General features: G+C 43.7%; 1 protein-coding gene across 1 annotated transcript in view; it reads left to right on the top strand.

Moving 5' to 3' along the window:
• Window positions 1-20,266, top strand: part of JAK2 (Janus kinase 2) — a 196,284-nt gene that overhangs the window by 60,295 nt on the left and 115,723 nt on the right. The window contains exon 3 of the mRNA XM_083186002.1: window positions 12,680-12,803. Within this exon, the coding sequence (XP_083042128.1) occupies window positions 12,680-12,803 (124 nt within the window). The remainder of the gene's footprint in view (window positions 1-12,679; window positions 12,804-20,266) is intronic.

Here is a 20,266-nt window from a genome sequence, read left to right as displayed (position 1 = left end):
CTATTTTAAATCACAAATTAAATGCCATGCTTACGCTGAATGTATATTAAAGGGCACTGAACCTAAAATACTAACCAGTGCAATATGAAAAATGCATGTTGGAAGATTAACCAATGCTCTTTTTTTAAAGTGGTTGTATAAAATTATTGGGCTTCCCATTTCATCTTTCAGAACCGCAGCTAGTTTTCCAGTTACACTTAAAATAATGAATAAAGCATGAACAACTTACTATTTATTATTCTATAGTAATGTATTTCCTGTTGTACTGCCTGAAGAAACCACATGCAAGCTGTGAAAAATAGGCATTCTAATATCAAGATAAGAATTTTAATCTTATGTTTATTGATTTCAACTGAGATTAGGATGTGGCTCTCTTTTAATACATTTGCCAAGATGTGTGGCTTTTCCTGCTTGAGAGACACTTAATAATGTATTTCAGCTTCTTAGTGAGAAATATTATTTTGTTTTAATACGAACACATTTATATATATATTCATTGGTATACTATGGAGACAAAAGTGATTGGACACTGACCGCAAAGAGACCAATGAGATTTTATAGACGTCCGTATTTTGGAGGTCCACCAGTTGTGGGCACCCTACTTGGCAAACTATCCACAAGCTTCTGGACAATAGCGGCAGTATGTTTTGCCATTTTCACTATAAGTACAGTGACTAACTTTGGCAATGAATAAGGTCGAGTCTGCCTAGAAAGCACCCATCACTCCATTTCGTCCCAGAGGTTCTCCATGGTGATAAGGTCTGGACTCTGAGCTGTCCTGTCCATCTGGGTTAGGGAATTTTCTGTAAAACCAACTGGAATTGCCCCCAAGATTAATGCTACTACCTCTATGCTTTCCTGTATCTACTGTACACTCTGGCAACAGACGTCATCCTGGCAATCACCAAACTCAGACACTGATCTGAAAAGTTTTATACCTTCACAAACAAATGTATGCTGCAGGAGCATGACATTTTGGTTGCCCAGGGGTGTCGTCATTATTGTCTTTTGGAACTTTATTATAATCAGACCAGTGTCCATGTGCTTTACACCACTCCATTAGATGCTTGGCATTGGTTGCGAGGCTTGTATGTAGCTGCTCAGCCATGGAAACCCATTCCATTAAGCTCACACCACACATTGTTGTGCTTATATTAATGCCAGTGGAGTTTTGGAACTCTTCAGCTATTGAATAGCAGAGTGTTGGCAAGTTTTACACACCATGCACCTTAGCAGTCCTTGACCGCAGTCTGTGATTTTATGTGGTCTTCCACTTGTGGCTGAGTTACTAAATGCTTCCACTTTCTAATAATATTACTTACAGTTGACCATGAGTTATCCAGCAGGGATGAAATTTCACGAATGGTCTTAATATTAGTCCAGGATTCCACTTTGGGGAAAAAGAGCACTCGCCTAACAAGTTTTATAAAAAACGTATTTATTTAAAGATAAGAATTTTTTTTACCAAGTGAAGCTGTCAGGAAAAAAGTCAGACATTTCGATCCTTTACTAGGATCTTTTTCAAGGAAGATAACAGAAGGGTTAATGTCCACAAAAGTCAAAGGGAGTCAGCAATACAGAGGTCCGCCTGTGACAGCTACCAGAGACCTGCTAGGCCCTGCTAGCCCCCCCCCCCCCTCTGCCCTGCTTTCCCGGATTCCCCTTTCAGCTGAAAAGGGAAACAACCCAGGAAAACCAGGGCAGTGGAAACGGGGACCATGGAGAGGATCCAGCAAAATCCGGGGTCAAAACCATAGGTGTTTGACCTGAGATTTTGGTGGAAAAACTGGCTGTTAATCTGTAGGGGGTTAAGAAGACACCCACAGGGACCAGAGCTGCAGGAGTTATACGCATCTTCCAAAGGCTATGAAGGAGGTCTAAGCACAATGACAGCTGAGGAGACAACAGTGCTGACAGATAAAACAGGAAACGGACTAGTCACTACAGAGCGGGTACCAGTGATGGAGGAGTGGGCAGTGAGGACTGAGGAGATGGACTGGACAGCAGAGGAGTGGGCACTGGCAATGAAATGTAGCTGAGAGGAGGAGCAGGCATGTAAGGGGCATAGCAGACGTGTTGGTGATAAAATGCCCAATCTCAACATCATGTCCTCTTGCTTACGCGCCCAAATACAAAGTGTTCATAAACATTTAATTCCGACCATGACCTTTTACTTGAAAAGGTGCAATTGCACATTTTAGAGGGTAGAATAAATAGACGCCAAAACAAACATTTGAATTCTCAACATGCTGTCTTAAACTGATGTATGTGAGCTTCTATTTTTGGCAAATGTATTTTAAGTCTATTCTCAGGCTGTCTCCATATTGATCATAATATAATTAAATATATATATATATATCAAAAAAGAGATGTAGAGGGCGCTAATGAGATTCCCACCACCTTGTTATGTGCTCAGGTTAGGCAAATGGACAATATAACATTTTCAATAACATTTATTTAAAAAACATATATGAGGCATTGGCAGATTTGGATTCTTTGAAACCGCAAGGAAACAACCGCACATTTTTGGTATGTATAAAATTATTTAATTTCATTTTTTAAAACCACATTTTAATGTATATACGTTATTTATATGGCATTCTGTACCACCCACAGTGTACCCCTGAGGAAGTCTCTTCGGAGATGAAACGCGTCAGGTTTGTTTCCATGCGGTTTCAAAGAATCTAAATCTGCCAATGCCTCATATGTTTTTTAAATAAATGTTATTGAAAATGTTATATTGTCCATTACATGAAAAGATAAACCGGTACATGAAAAGATAAACCTAGTTTTCTGTAAACGTGGACAAGGCTCCTTGTCTGAAGCATTTCGAGCGAAGCAGTACACTAATTTGGGTTCCATTTGCTGAATTCTACGAAGTGACACCAAAAAGGATAAAAAATTTTGACCTTTTCATGTCACCTTTTTCTTGCATCACTATTTTGCCTATTTCGACCATGTGGACCACCTTCCCCACCACCAACACCCTGGCCGCAGCTGCTGGAACTAAGGACGTCACCCACATTCACTGAAGGCCCGGCGAGTGTACAGAGAGACACGGCTGTTGTTTCCCTGCCGCCCACCAGCTTCTACATCACCTTCAGATCCTCATGCAAACGGAAATTGATGCATAGCGGTAGGGACAGCACAGGTACCACTGACTTTTCATATAGCTCAAAAAGAGATGTAAACAATTTAAAATATTTTTTTATTTGAAGGTGCTTTATTTTTTCTTATTTTCTTTTCTTCTTACTACACTTGCTTTTAAGCGTAAACAAGTTTTGCAATTCTCAAAAAAACACTGCTTGCTTAATCACGGCTATATTATCATAAGTGATTGTGTAACTAGAAGACTAGATGCAGCTGTTTACTGCAGCATAATGCAGTATAAAGCTGAACTGGCAAAGTCTTGCAGCATTTTGGAAACCACAATAGTTTGTACGTAAGAGACAACTAGGTGGCCCATGTGAAAATATTGCATGTAAATCAAATACGATTCATTTTATAGCGAGATTGGTGGTTTGTAGTCGAATGAAAGAAGAACCGGTTAATTTGTAGCCATTTCAAGTAGCCGAGCAAAACTGATCTGTATCAACTCATCCAGGGAAAGAACTCTAGGGCTAAAAGTCAATTTTTAACCTTGATTTTTAAACAAACAATACAATGTGCAATCATAAAGTTACAATTTGTCAGAAGCGAAGAAATTAATCTTTAAAATGCTACCTCATTTATTGATTTTGGTTAAGTATGAAGGGAGATAAAGGGATTGTAATTTTCGCACAGGCCACCTAGTAGGTTTTATTTATTTTTCCTTTAAATTTTAGACTTCCTTCACGAGCCCTTCCTCTTTTATTATAGAATGGTCCAGGTCTCTGGGTGACCTGTCTGCAGAGACAGGGAAGGACATATTAGGGTCTGTGTATAGAGAGACCTCTTCTGCGATCCCTACTGCTGGCTGCACCTGATCGCGTCACTTTGACAAAGCCCCCGGCGAAACACGTGTCAGCCTGACTACTCTGACACCCGCCCCCTGTCAATACCCAGTTCCGGCGGCGACTCCCGCACCTGCCTTCTCCAGCGCCGTGCGATACAGCGGGACATCAGCTGACAGCCTCTGATCCCTGCACCCCAGAGGTGGTCTCCGTTCCATTTAGTGCGGGTACCGGACTCCACTACCCGCTATCGGGCACATCATCCTCCCGATCAGGTACCCATGCACCCCATATGTTACACATGTACAGTCCATGTGTTACAATATGCATTCAGCTTGATTATTAGCCACCAGGGACACTGCCAAGTGCTCTATCAGTTTGTGATATGCTGAGCATTGCACCTGTCTTTAACACTAGTGTAAATTAGCTGCCTAATAATTACTTTGTATGTGGATTCACATGTCGGTGATAGTTAGCATTATTTATTGCTATCTGGTTGTTGTGCACTGTGGCTAAACGTGCACCCATGTGCATGTATCCCATCATTTTTAAATCCGCCTACTGAGCATATTACCCCCGGGTTGCGCAGTGGTGTCCTGCTGACACCACCCGCAACACCTTACTCTTGTAATCGTGGGTACATTCCCATTTTTCACCAATATTGGTCTTTCTGTTTTGCTGCATTTTTGTTCTTTCCGGGGGGTGGCACCAGGATTCCATCACTCTCATCCACCATTGGTTTCCAGCAGTAGATGGTGGACAGCAGAAGGGGTATCCTGTCATATCCACCCACCCTCTTGTTCTCATTTCTCATTTTCTATGCTCTGTCATCTGCCGCACTACATTTGACCCCCCTGCAATTTCTGTAGGTATCAGGGAGGCTCAATATTTACGCCGCAGAAAGCAGAAGCATCTCTCAGCCCCTGATAAGGACTCTGGTGCCCTCTCATTTAGAAGGTAATTACCACCATACATCACTGGGTCACCTGATCCCTTTTCAAAGTCAGCAGCTAAGCAATGATTGGCTAGATCAGTACCGGTGGGGCGGACCCCCTGGGAATACCCGGTGTTGTAATTTACCAAGACAGCAGAAGCTCACCTTGTCCGGCTAAGGCGCGTCATCTATCCCTGCATGATATTTTGTGAATGGAATACCTATCACTTTGGATAGCATTATCCTGAGGACCGCCATATATTTGTCAGACCATTAAGTGTCCTTTTATTAATGACTCTGGGTTGAAAGTGTCAGATGTCGCTAATTCTACAACTATCTCTGTTTTTTAACAAATGTTTTTGTGACTGCGCATTATTTCCACGCATTATTTGCACTTATTATTGTTAACAAATGCCATTCTGAGGTAGCCATTATTCAAATCTACATTTCGCCTACTGTAGGGATTTTCCATAACACAACAGTGTGACTGCATTATTGTTTTAAAAAGTTAATTAAGTGAATTCAGTCTTTTTATGTGTGTATATATGTATATATATATATATATATATATATATATATATATATATATATATATATATATATATGTGTGTAATTTGGCGCAACTTTATTTTAGCTTAACATAATAAATGTTAAATTCTTAACCAATTCATTCTACACCTACTACATTTACCAGGTGTGCCCCATAAAAACTTTGTATGTTCCCTTCTTAGTGACTCTTCTTTTCTGCACCTGAGGTCCAAAAGGTACAGATGGAGCAGCTCTCATTAAAGCTACTCCTGCCGATTCTATTGCCAATTGCCGCTGTTTGCCATCTGCCAGAAGGGCGCTCGCGTGCCCCGTTTTGATGGTGCCCTCCGCTTCCCCACTGCTCCTCCATAGCTGCCCGCACCATCCTTGAAGCAGAGACGGGGAGGTAATCTGCTCCCCGCCATCGAGTGACTCGGACAAGCGAGTGCATGAGACTCTCGTGCATCCCCGTCAAATGGAGCACCTCTCCACCATCGATTCCCTGAGCTGTCTGAGAGGCGCTCCATCTGTAAGCAACCTTTTCTTCCCACTGCCTTTTGTATGTCCCTCTTAGGGGGTTTTCAAATCCAGGTCCCGACAGTCTTGACCCTGGCCCGTTCTAAGCCTGCTCGACTATTATTCGGCATGTGCGATTCAGTGGCCCATCTGCTGAACGGTGAAAAGGGGGCGTGTCTGTGGAAATGGCCATGGGTCATAAAGATAGGGCCGTGATCTCGACAACTATGCCCGATGCTTTTAAAGTCGGGTCCATTCTGCCAAGATGCCTCTTCAATGCTGTTGGGAAAGACAGCATTGAATAGGCACCCGCTGCTATTTCTCCCATTGGAAATAGAGGCGGGGATTGAATGCCTCCCCTTAGTCTCCAGCCGCGGCTTTGCAAGCTGGAGACAGTTCCCCGGCTTGTACTGAGGCCTACCTGCGCTCATCCTGCAGCAGCTGCACGGAGCTCCAGGCCTTTGCTGGAGGATGGAATGTCAATGGCCGGCTTCCGACTGGGGCCATGTGTCGCATGTGCATGTCTTGCAGTGAGGCTGAGCTGCAGTATCTCTAAGTGGCTGAGTGGGCTATGTTTTAGCTATGTTTTAGCAGTCAGGTGTGTGTGGGTGTGTGTGTGTGTGGGGCAGACAATTTACAGCGGTCTGGCAGCAGCACTGTTAATAATGTACCAGTGCTGCTAGTCTTATTACATACACTGAGCGTATCCAGGGCAGCAGGAAGGTGGAAACTCTCTGCACATGTTACATCATCCCCACCTGCAGTGCATATGGCTTTGTCCATTAGAGAGTGATTGTGCCTTTCCAAGTGAATCAGAATAACCCCCTCGCCTAGGGCATAGGGAGAAAATATAGCCTGATCTAGTCAGTTGTCAGTATATACTCTACAGATTTAAATCATATAGAGAGAATAAAAAAAAACCAATATATTGTGCGCTACAAGCAGCCCGAGGTACCAATTCCAAAATTGAAGGACCACTTCAAAAACCTAGAATACCAAAACCAATATGGACGGATCCCTGGGTGCTTAAAAGTAAAATAGGCTTTTTTTTCTCAATTTTGCAGGTGTTGATGCCCAAAAGGGAAAGAAACACAACACAATAGTGTAATACTGTGGTAACAGAAACACAGAGAGAGAGAGAGAGCGACAATCACAGAGAGAGAGAGCGACAATCACAGAGAGAGAGAGCGAGAGAGAGAGAGAGAGATTGTATATTTGTAATTTTGTAGAAAATCTGTTATAGTTGTGGGATTAAGAAAGAAAAATGTACATATTTGTTATCATTGACTTGAAGGTAGAGTACATTTACATGCAGTTTCCCTTTTGTAAAAAGTCAAAACTACATCTGCAGAAAATGATTGGAACGGCCGCGAAGACGTAGATAAATGAGTAATTCGCCAATCCACTGGTTTCTGAATAGGGAAAGTCCGTTTCTTTTAGATGTGCTGAAAAAAATGGACTAATTTGGGTACCATATAGTCATTTACAAAGAACCCTTTGAACTGTCCACGGAGGTGCACGAGATGCGTTGCTGCATCCTGCTGTATTAGAATGGATCCACACCATCATTCGGTGTTTGTTGCATAAACACTGAAATATGTTTTGACCAATATCGTTCAGAAGGGTCAAAAAAATTGTACAGAGTGTTTATGCACCTTAAAAGCGTCTGAATTTGGCAGCCGAACAGGACGCTGGCCGAACTCTGAGGTTTTATTTTTTTATTTTTAAAGGGGCATTTATTTACAAGGCAAAACCATGCCTTATAAATGATTGCTCCATTAAAATAACCTCCGAGTTCAGCCAGCATCCCGCACGGCTTCTGAATTCAGAGGCTATTACATGTGGCTACTGGTATTGACCATGTTGAGCTATACATTGCCTATCTGCCATCCGGATACCCCCTCGGTCTCCCACTTAATATAATACTCCATTTGCCCTCCAAAGCTACATTTATTCTGAAACTCCCCACATTTTACTTAAACCTCCCCACTTGCCACTTATGCAGCTCACATGCTACTCAGACCTCGCTGACATTCCTTAAAACCTTCCCCACTTATGTAAAAAAAAAATTGAACTTTGCCCAGACTGAGAGCATCTGTGACCTTTCTAAAGTGTGCAAAGGAAATCTCTTGATATGGGTGTGGTATAACACGCCTACAGTCGGGATTCCGACAGTCGTTAGCCCGATGTCGGAATCACGACTGCACAGCACACGGGGAGCGCAACAAAGCCCCTTGCGGACTCGCTGCGCTCGCCACGCTGTAGGCACAGTGGCTCGCTGCGCTCGCCACCTATTTAATTCTCCCTCTATGGGGGTCGCGGACCCCCACGAGGGAGCAGTTTCCGATGTTGGGGTAATGACTGTCGGAATCTTGACTGTCGGTGAGTTGTCCGGCACCCCTTGATATGACGGACCGCTACTATTGTTCAGTCTTACGCTTTGCTTTATAACAAAGTATGCAAGAAATGTTATCGGCAGCACAGAGGTCCTCAAACAAAAGCTTGTAGATCCATTTGGACGCCTCTTGTACACCAATCATTTCGAGAGCGCAAAGTAAATATGTTTAGAAGGATAATCTTTAAGTTGTCCACTTCATGTTGTTTTTCTTTAGTTGTTGCTTTTGATAAGCACTTGATGGCAAGCACAATTTTATACAATGGTGTCATAACGAAGGAATGCATCTGATCTTCATGTTAGAGTCTTTATTGAAGATTTTAATTAAATGTTGCACAGAATGTCTTATGCAAAAGCAATTTGTGCTTTGTGCAACCTTTCATTAGTCATTGTTTATATCTGGCTAATTAATTTCTGCAGCATGTGGGTGTAGTGAAGGGCTGTGATGAAATGCTTTAATACTGAGTTAAGGCTCATACACTTGGGCATTGAAGTAGACCCAGCCTTGCCCTTTTTCCAGGCTTCTAACAAAAGCACTAGCACCTAGTTTGCAGACGCTGGCTTTGAGTGGGCACAGCGAACTGCCCATGGCCCATCAATTTATGGATGTTCCCATGTAAATGCACCCGTGAGGGTGCGGGGGTGGGCACCTGACGCCAGCGGATGTCAGCTGCCTGCCCACTTCCCACACAGAGCGCTAGTAGGTGTGAGACACCAGAGAGGTGTCTCACATCTGCCAGCGCTGTAGAAATCATTTGATGTTCAGCAACCATTGAATTTCCTCCTTGCATGCATGCATGCTGCAAATGGATTTTTATGCAAAACATCCATTGGCATGCGTGGGGGGAAACTTGGTGGGGGTGGGGGGCTGTTTGGCCATGCAGGCGATGTTTGATGAGCACAACCATTGAACTTTAAAACATTGTACCAAGTAGTATTGCTCTTGAATGCTACAGGCATGGTTGAAAATTAGAAATGACTGTCTTGGTTGGGAAGAGCACAGTCTTCTCCTTTTTACTCCAACATGACCTATTGAGGTGAATGGGTGAACTTGATTGACCTCTCACCCCTCCCCAATAAAACCAATGCTTGGCCATTGTTGTCTAAGGAAATTTTTGTCTTGCTATCAAGAAGTTTACTCTATTGATTGCACTTTAAATATCACAGCCAATGCAAAGTCTTCAATAAAGTGTATTGAAATGTTCTGAATGTAGAATTACAAGAAAAATGTATATTAAACCATTTAGAGACTAATTATGTCAATGTATTCAGATCTCTAACATGATGGGAGATCTCAAGGTGATACTTGCTAGCCTTTTTTTTTTTATACGCATAACGCTCATTATGATCCGGTTTAGCCATCCATAGCATTTCAGCTCACCATGATGATTCCGCACTGGTTGGCAGAAACAATTGAATAGAGGGTGCTGGGAGGGGCAGAAACCATTGAATAACACCCAATATATATATATATATTTTTTTTTTTTGCACTACGTTGTTATTTAGTGTTGTAAATCATATTACATATACAACATATCCCCTAAATGTTTGGTCACTATATTGTTTTGGGCTCTAGTCAGTTACACAAAAATTACTGTTATGACTTTGAACAAATCATAAAATGATTGGTGCTTAGTAAAATAAGTGATTATCGCTTTAGCATATTTGTATTGGTGATTTAGGAGAAGTTAAATTGAACATGAGCTTGTTGAGCTTCAGGGATGAGCACTCAGCGCTGTTCAGTTGTCCACATGACACCAAGCATTTAAGTCAAGAGATGCAGTTTTACTTAGACAGTACACACATGAAACAATGGGACTAGCCCAAAAAGAACTACTTAAGTCGTATCTGCTTGCACTGCATGATGGTTTAAAAGTCCGGCCAATTGAATAATTTGGGCACTCCTCTCTAGAGCTAATCAAACCAGTTTTCCATTTAATTACCCCCTTAGATGCTGGTAAAAATAGATTTGCATTTTGATTATTTTATTTTCATTCCTCCATTATAGCATTAGAATTACTTTAAAATATAAGTTGCATTTCTTCATTAATTTCTCAAATATTGAATCTGTTATGTCTGAACAAATCTGTAGCATTAGTATGGCTGCATTACTTGGCAGGTGATTCATGACCGTGTTCTCTTACTGGTCACACCCTTAACTATGGCTTTACACCAAGAGGGAATAGAAAGACTTCTATTTCTGTTAATGATTTATAAATCAAGAGTAAGGCTGGGTACGCATCAGGGACGTGCAGTCAGGGGAGGCAGAGCCCCTGTCATAAAAAATTAAATAAATACAAAGATATTTATATCACTTGACATTTTTTTTATAATCTATGTGGTGAGACGATGTGCGTGAGGCTATGAGGCAGTGGGAGCCGTGCTTCCCGCTGACAATTACATACTGTCAGCAGTGGGGGGCGGGGCTAAATTGCAGGGACAAAAAGTGGCTGAGAAGCCCATTGAAAAGCAAAGAGTAAGCGGCACCTACACATTTGCTTCAATGACAAAGCACACCCCTGTTACTGAGACAGATGTGATAGGACAGGGTATCGGGCTGTCAACACACTGACAGCCGGTATCCACTATCACTGAGTCTGCAGTGCACGAACAAGTGGTGCACCGTGCTGGCGTCTGCTATATTACAGACAGCGCTGTCCTGGAACCCTGCAGCGCCAATCCTTCCCCATTTGTCCCCACATACTGTGCTGGCAGCCGCTGCTGGTTTGGTCAAGCTATATGACAGGCAGCAGTACCGGGGAACCCTGCAGCACCCACCCTCGCCCTCCTTCCAAGTTTGTCCCTGCATACTTTGCTCTTACTGAGCTTTGGCTCCTCCCACTATCTACAAGTACCAGCAGCCAGGGTGACGGGGCTCCGCACACCTGCAGTCCCTGTCATGGATGTTGGCAGGGAGGTGAGGGAGCTGACCCGACATACAGTACTCGTACAGCAGCTGCACAGCTGTCCCACGCTGACTGCCTAACCTCGGCCAGCTCCGCCTCCTGCCTTTTTACACCTCGCCTAAAAATGCTAAAGTTATATGGGCTTGGGAAGGGTAATGTATATAACGTAAGGTTATTTTGGGGATGGAAAATGATAAATGATAGGCATCAGGTGTATGAGGTTTTTTTATGTATGGGGGGTGTACACAAAATTGTATTACAGTGTGTGTGTTTTGGGGTGTACAGTGTATATATACTGTATATATCATCATTGGAGATGTCTTTTTCTGCCAGCCTGTTGCTCACCACCACCAATCTTTGCTCCTATGCTGAAAGTGGAATATATTTTAAATGTGGTGCAGGCCGGCAGCCTATCAGAGCTCGCAGACCAGTAGCCACAGTTAGTGATTGTCCGCCAGACTCTGAGCTCTGATTGGCTCATGACCTGGTGCTCCCATATTTGAATATCCACCAGTCACAGCGCCTCTGCATAATACACAGGGTGTGGTATATGGGTCCGACAGTCGGGATCCCGACAGTCATTATCCCGATGTCGGGATCCCGACTGTCCGGACCCAGACAGCATGGCGAGCGCAACAAAGCCCCTTGCGGGCTCGTCAGGCGAGCCACCTATTCTATTCTCCCTCTATGGGGGTCGTGGACCCCCACGAGGGAAAATAGCCTCTGCATGGTTAGAGCCATGGTGGGAATCAAACCCATGACCTCAGTGCTGTCAGGCAGTAATGCTAACCATTACACCAGCCATACTGCCCTCGACACAAGCTTAAGGTCAATTTTATCTGTCGATTGGTTAGTGTTGATATACTGCAGGTCGATAAAATATACCCAAATTTGTGTTACATTTAAAACCACACCTTGAGCAGATCATGACTGACCTATTGCAAAACATCTGTGCTAGGGACAGATGTGCTTAACTTGAAAGTGTTAAAATGGAGAGTGATAAACCAACAGCCAATCAGCCAGTCCTAACTGACATGCCACAGGCTGCGTTTGAAAAATGACCGGTAGGAGCTGATTGGTTGGAGGTTTATCACTCCATTTTTATGACTTTTCAAGGCTTAGTATATCTCTCTCTTATAGTCTGATAAATGTATGGAACATTTTTCAGAAAGTGTACTGAAAAACAAAATTGTAACGGTTAGCCTATTTCTCAGGGCATCTTATTTCCCATGCTACAGCTTCCCATTTATAGGACTGTTTGATGTACTTGGTGTCATTTGTTTTTCTGAATATCTCTGCCACACTGTGATTGCAAATTTTATATACTGTTTTATTAAAACCTAATTAAAATGACTTGCATAAAAAAAACTTGCAACCGCTGGAAATATATTTTAGCGCCTGAAGAAAATGCTATAATATGCCCCACAGTCAACTAATATATTCTGTATTATTTTTTGTTTTGTTTCAGGAGTGACACCAGTCTACTATACCCTGTTTGCTTTAATGAACAAGGATGACAGAATATGGTATCCTCCTAACCATACCTTTATAATTGATGAGACAAGCAAACAGATTGTTAATTTTCGACTAAGGTGTGTATTGTCTTTTTATTCTGGCAGGTATTGAGTTACTATTTAATGTTTCTGTAGAATGAAACCTCTGAGGAATGAAAAGTGGCAAAACTGTTCTATTTGCTATGTTATCTCTTAAGCAGGGCCGCCAAGAGAAATCCTGGGCCCCAGTACAACAACTTCCTGGGGCCCCCATGGACGGAGTTCCCCGCACACTCTGTGGACCCGTTGTTACGCCACTGCTTCTCTGCCAGGGGTTACATGCTCTGCCAGGGATTACATGCTTGTTGCCATGGAGTTACATTCTTTGCCAGGGGTTATATGCTGATTTACAGAGTTGGATCTCAGCCCCAGCAGAATGGAGGGAGGCAGCAGACACAGAACAACCAGCCAACCACCTTCCACCTTGGAACACAGTGACCTGGACATGGGAGGGGAACCAGGTCTGGGACTGCTAGACTGGAGACATGGCACTGGCACCTGCTGGTTGTGGTTGGGATGGGAATGTGGGGAGCGGGGCGGGCTGGATTATGCGAAGGGGGTGGTACTCCCTCGGGAGGTGGCCTCTCTCTGACCCAGTCCAGGGACTACCTACACGAAGTATCCTCCTGTCGCCGAGCCACGGTAAACTCCCAAGTCACGTGTCAGCAGGCCCTGGAGTCGGAGAGCAGAATGACACAGAAGGACCTCTGTGATGCTGCTGCCCCCACACTGGCCCATATCCGCTCTCCCAATGCTGCCGCTGAACAGCTGACTCAGGTTTTTTTTTATTTGGTGGTGAGTGCACCGGTGTGTCCAAACCAGGGCCCCCCTGACAGGCTCGGGCCCGGGTAAACTGTACCTGCCGCCGCCCCCCCCCCCCCCCCCCCCCCCTCTCGGCATCCCTGCTCTTAAGCTCAGTGCACATTAGCAGATTATTGTTAACAATATGCCAGTGGTTCCCAAACTTTCTTGTCCAGGGCACCCTAGATATCCGCATTTGTTCAAGGCAACCCTAGTCAAAAAAGTTTCTGCAATATGCACAGTAATGATACTGATATTTCTGTGCATATTGGCTATGGTGTACTCACTATGTCCTTAACGATACGCGTTCCCCTGGGTTGTTATAGACCCCCTCTGTCCTATGTACATGTGATAAAATCCAGACTATATTATCAACAGCATGCTCCTGGATGTGGACTCTGAACTATATATTTAACAATATTGTTTGATGTGTATGCACTATATAATTTGCCCTGGAGTTTAAGGCAGTTCAAGGGAAATAGTTGGCTACATCGTATCTTTTCAACCGTCCGCTAATATGCACCCAGATTAAGACAAACCTCAGCATACAAAGGATGTGTGACTCCTTGTCTTTATTGTTGTTGTTTTTTTTAAATCAAGTATTTTTATTGCTTTTTTAAGAAAACATACATAAAAAAAATATCCAAAATGAAACAATAAAAAAATTATAATTCCCAGTGTGCCTGTTATAATATCATAAAAGTACAGTGTAGAGTATTACAAAAAAACAATTACTATGGAGGCAAGCTTAAGGGAATGGGATCATTAGATAGGCCGCAACTAGGTCGACAAGCATTCGGTCGACATGGGTTATGTTGACAGTTCATTAGGTCCACACAAACATTAGGTCGACATTGGGAAGGTCGACAGTCAAAAGGTCGACATGGGGTTTTTCACTTTTTTTGTTGCGATTTTTGACACAGTTGACATGGACACTGAAGCATAGCACTGTGTCCCCTTCTAGGGCTGGTTGCGCTTGCCATGCTTTGGGGACGGTGCCTTGCTACACTCGACACACAATTTTATTCTCCCACCACGCCCTGGTGGATGGTAGGGCATGAAATACTGCTTGTCGGCACATGTCAGCTCAAAAAAACCTTTTGACTATCTACCTTCCCCATAATGCTTGTGTCGGCCTAATTACCATGCATGTTGACCTTCATGCATGTTGACCTAGTGGTGTCGACCTAATGCTTGTCGTCCTAGTTATTGTATGTGCAACTAAACCAGGGGACCCAGAAAAGAGAGGAGAGTGGAGTACAAAACTGAAACCCTTTTATGTGTAGACATATTTTGAACCAGGGTGTGCACTTGTGTTTGCGAGAGTTGAGGAGTCAGCCCCCACACTGTGCAGACAAAGCATGTCTGCACAGCATTTTTTAAATATCGAAACAAGTAGTGTCTCGGAATGACAAACTTGGAGGTTAATTATTCAAAAGAATGAGGGACCCCCTCGATAAAGTTGTCCTATTGAGGATATCCCCAAGGCATACCAACCCGAGCTACCCTGTAATTTGCCAAGTTCAGGAAAATTCGGTACTTATGTAATATCTGGGCTCCTGTTTTTCTTATGAGACCGCGGGGCTCGCTGTGCTCGCCACGCTTCGGGCACGGTGGCTCGCTGCGCTCGCCACACTATATAAAATCAACTCCATGCGTAGTTGGATAGTAGGGGTATGAAAAAATGGGGTGCATTTAACATGGGAGCCCAGATAAGGCATAAGTACCGAAAATTCAAATTATTCCATAATGGGGAGGAGGGGTCTACAGTACAATTTTACCAATCAGTTTCCCAGCCTCACTGTCTCACAGTCTACACTGTCCAAGCTTGTTGTAGCAAAGGAACGAAGTGGGAAAGTAAAGTATGTGCTAAAAATAATTGAATTGGAGAAAAATTAAGATCAGCATAGCTTAATAAAGCTACATGAAGATTGCTACATTCCCCAGGAGTAACCCTGTAAACCAACTGAGTACCCAGGTAATACAGGCATAGGTCCAGTGATGCCAAGCCACCTTCGCTTCGGGTCCCACATAATGTTTTAAAGGCAATATGTGCCTGTTTAGAACCCCAAGTCAAAGAAGCAATATATCGGGAAATGGTTAATTGTGGTGTGTAGGATGGGGAGTTTTGGATTATGTACAAAAAACTTTGGTTGTACAACCATCTAAATAAGATTGACCCACCCTGTGACTGACCGGGTAAGTTTAAGCCAGACTTGAGTGTTGACCTTCAGTCTGTCAATTTGTGGAGTCAAATTTAGAGTTACAAAATCCAAAGGGGAGTGTGATATCTGTATACCAAGGTACTTAACCTGGGTACACCATTTCAGGGGAAAGTCATATGTAGAGGGCTGAGGAATAGAGGAGAGCAATGGGAACACCACAGACTTATCCCAGTTAATGCAAATACCCAAATAAAAACCAAACTCCTTAACCAGATCCATTAGGGCAGGATGGTAAATTAACATATCTGACAGACAGAGTGGATCATGTCATCCGCATATAAACTAATTTTCTCTTCAGGTCCCACAACCTGAATGCCCTTTACAGCGGTGGAGCTTCTGATTTTACAGGCCAATGGCTCAATCGCAAGTGCAAAGAGGAGAGGTGACAGGGGGGCATCACTGTCTACTTCCTCCTACCCAGGGAAAAAGTATCAGTGACAAAATCATTAACATTGATTCTAGCCACAGGGCAGGAGTATAATTTCACCCATGCCAAACAAGGTGGGACCTAACCCAAACCTCGGGCTGCGTCTGGGGACACTAAAACCGCATCATCCATTCCCTTCTCAGTCATCTGCAGGTATGTACAGAATAAGCCATCCTCATCTAGCCCTTTAATACTGTAGGATAAAATGAGCCAGAGCGGTCAGAATTAATCCTATGCTACTCCCCTACTGTATTGTTCTATGTATTGTATTGCAGCTGAGAACAATATGCCTTGGCTCACCATGGCTATCCAGAGAAGGCTAGCTGAAGAAGCCTCCATCCGTAAATAAACTCCTAAGGTTGAAAGGAGTGTTCCCTCTAAGCTGTTTGCGTGTGCGCACGCACACAACTTGACGAGCGTGCGCACAGACATTACAACAGAGCGCACAAAGCAGCAGTGGTCCCTTTTTGCAGTTGTGGACTCAATTAATGTGTGTTTCACCCATTAACTACATTGTGTGCTGTGTTTTAAATGTTTAAATGTTTAATATCATTTTGAAGTAAAGTTAACACAAATGCTGAACGTCATTTTCCAGTTATATATGTGACGCACAAAAATTTAAATTTCCTTCCAAAGTTGCACAGCCACAATCTTTTGCCGCACACAGCCTTCGTAAAATTAGAGGGAACATTGGTTGAAAGCGGTATATCTGCCAGGCATAAATCCCGTCTGATTGGGATGCACCAGCTCTAACACCACAGAGTTCAGGTGCAACGCCAATATCTTAGCCAATATTTTAATGTCGGTCGACAGTAGAGATATGGGAGTCTGGGAACCTTTCTCCAACAAAGAGTTAAATAATAAATTTTAGGGCATAAAAATCGAGATGTACCGTATAAATTTCAATTGGAAGATCATCCACACTTGGGGCTTTATTACTAGGAAAGGATTTTATAGCATTCTCTACCTCTTCCAAAGTAATAGGGGCCTCAAGCAATTGTCGGGAATCATTACATAACACAGATAAGAGTAGTGTGTCCAAATATGCAAAAAGCACGGGGAGGGAGTACTGCACACCAGACCCATAGACATTAAAAGAATGGGAGTAAAACACATTAGCGATGGAAAGGGGCAGTGTTTCTTATGCTATGAACAGTGGTGGAGGATAACTCCTCTCTGGCCAAATAGGCCATAAATCTACTAGAACTATCACCCTGTATATAATATTCATGGGCCCGGAGAGGACACGACTTCCAATTAAGTGTGTTTTCAACAAACAGACCTGGCCAGGATTCTGGGCCTTAATTTGCTTCAGGACCAGGGAACGTTTTATCCAGTCATTAAGACCTTGAATATTTTATGAATTTACATTCACCATCAAGTCGGGAGGGGCAAATATATGAGCGGGTAATTATCCATAACATCCCAATACCCTACCAGCCGCCCCCAACACTGACCGATACACAAAATCGAATACAGTAAAGTACCTTGAAAAAAATAAACCAAAATAAAGAAAACCATAAAACCCCCAACCACCCCCACCCTGCATACCCACCCATACACAGGTACACTTAATCCCAAACATAGAAAACAAAAACACCAGACTCAATTCCTATTTTTCCACAACTGAAATAAATGTTAGGGAAAAAAGGTAAACCACTTAACACTATAGTAAATCTGGAGGGCAGCCATTCCCATGTCCTTAAAGGACCTGGAGTCCCCATCCAAATGGATTACCCGGTGAAGGCTGAGAAATAGCAATAAAGACAATAGCCCTATTCATATAACATGAACCATCAGCACAAAATAAAGTACTAAACATCGTGGCGGGGCAGCCCCTGGCCTAGGCTTAAGATCAATCCAGGCTGAGGCGACTTAAAGGGTATCAAAGAAGTGCATGCGTTTACCAGCAGTTTCTGCTTCACCTGCGTGAATTGTGAGTGGGATTTTGGGACCTCTACCAAAAAGTCCTGAAAGACAGCCACTTTACATACCCCATGCTCCAAGGGACCACAAAACCTAGCAAGATGGAGTATATTGTCTCCATCTTTTATAATGCAGAATTTTTACAATAAGCATACTGGGTGGTGCTCCAGGGGGAGAGGATGAGAGGGGATTCTATGAGCTCTTTCTACTGTGTTGTGGGGTGAAGGAGTCTTTACCATATGTGGACAGTAACCACGATTCCAAGAACTGTTCAGGCCATGAGCCCCACAAAACAGACATTGTTCCTGCTTAAGCGGCCCTCCACATGGGTTAATTTAAACTTACAATCCGTGATCTATGATTTTGAAAAAGGTCAAATGGGCAGAAAGTGGGGTACATGAGTCATCCAAGGTAGAAATACCTTGGTTCTCTGTCTCCCCAACTCTGTCCCTAAGCTTTTGCATATCCTGACAGATGAAAGAAATGTCAATATACACCTCAGCTACCATGTCAGCAGGGTTTTTGCAGAATCAGTGATGGCCTAGAGAAGCTGTGCCATAGTAATCTAAGGGGTTCCAGCCATGTTAGGAGTGGGAGTAGGGGGAACAAACAGACAGGTGGTGGTGGAGCGTGATCTCTGGAGTGTGATCTCCCCGAGCAAACTATGCCAGAGACGCTGCAGCAGGAGTACCAGTCTTGCGGCCCATCAGGGCACACTGCACAAATTATCTAAATGGGACAGGCAACACAGGCATTATAGGAGAAGTGGAGGAGGGTAGACAGGCTCCCAGTTATCCCCTTACAGCACCCCAACCAGCAGTGGACAGGATGTGACCCTCAGCTGCAGTGTCAAAACTGACCCAGCACTATTATAAGTGTATTGTGAGCTGAGAAGCAGGTAATGGGTTGTCGGCGGTAAGTCTCAGGGGGGTCAAAGGAGCTCAGGCTTACCTTGCCCACAGATTAGCCCACTGTTGCAGAAGAAATACAAGACAGGCAGGAGGGTGAGCAAAGGGTCCCAACTAGAGTCACCAGGGGTCCAGGTCAGACAGCCGAGGCCAGGAGGAGCAGCAGTGTGAGGCTGCCAGCAGAGCTGCACTGTGATCGCAAGACCCAAGCTGGCATTGGGAATGCAGAGGGCCAGGCAGAACCCCAGTGCCCCACCTCAATGAATAGCCACTGCAGACAGGCAGTCCCCCATCAAAGCCCGCACCGTCACAAAGGGAGAACAGCAAGCAGGAGACGCCTGGCAGACCGCGCAACAGGATGGGAATCTGGAGCAGAGCCGCCGAGTCCAAGATGGCACCAAGCAGACACGCTGAGGCCCACATATTCTTCTCCGGGGGATCAGCAGCGCTGAGGACACCGGATGAGGTCCCCGCCTCCATCGGGCAACAAAGGGAGGCTTTAGCTACAGTACCTCAGGGGCCAGTATACAGGGTCCGCAGGATAAGGTTCAGGAGTCAGTGTATGGGAAGCTTGCAGGCACACAGCCTTCTCCATTCACAGCTAGGACACGCCCCCTTCCAGCCAAGGATGTGTTACTTTTGCCTGTTCAGTGACCAGAATAATAGTGGATAAGTATGCAACAATTTCAATTTCTATAATTCTTCTAGTCTGTGTTCATTTAAATGTAGATTATGCTACTTGCTAAGTTCTTAACAGTTGAGTAAAAATGTACATGGAAATTGAACAATGTCATGTTGCACATTTGTGGTGTTTTGGCACAGTGTATAACTTCTATAACTTGTAAAATACATTTGAATCTGTGCGTCTGAATAAATGAAGTTGTGGATGTTATATGCATAACACCTTTGTTAAGTAATACAGGACCCAGTAAAAGTAAAGATCTAAAAATGCTATGAAACAGGAAAAATGAGTTGACGGTGCACACTTCATGCACATACTCCATGAGTACAAGCAGCGTATTGAGGATTTATTCATAGTTGGCTATCATATTTTGTGTATAAATGTAAGAGAAGTCTGTTTGCAATAGAGGGACCTTGTTCGGCTCTGTTAGTAGAGATTTCAGCTGGATCAAGCCTTTGGCAGTAAACAGCAGCCACTTCTGTAGCAGCGCTCCCTCCTGTATAAATGTGTACAAATACAGAGTAAGGAATGCA

The sequence above is a fragment of the Crinia signifera genome, chromosome 1 (assembly GCF_055691185.1).
Source record: "Crinia signifera chromosome 1, ASM5569118v1, whole genome shotgun sequence".
NCBI classification, from domain to species: domain Eukaryota; kingdom Metazoa; phylum Chordata; class Amphibia; order Anura; family Myobatrachidae; genus Crinia; species Crinia signifera.
Note: the sequence above shows the minus strand (reverse complement) of the source record. Positions and strands in the feature narration are given on the sequence as shown.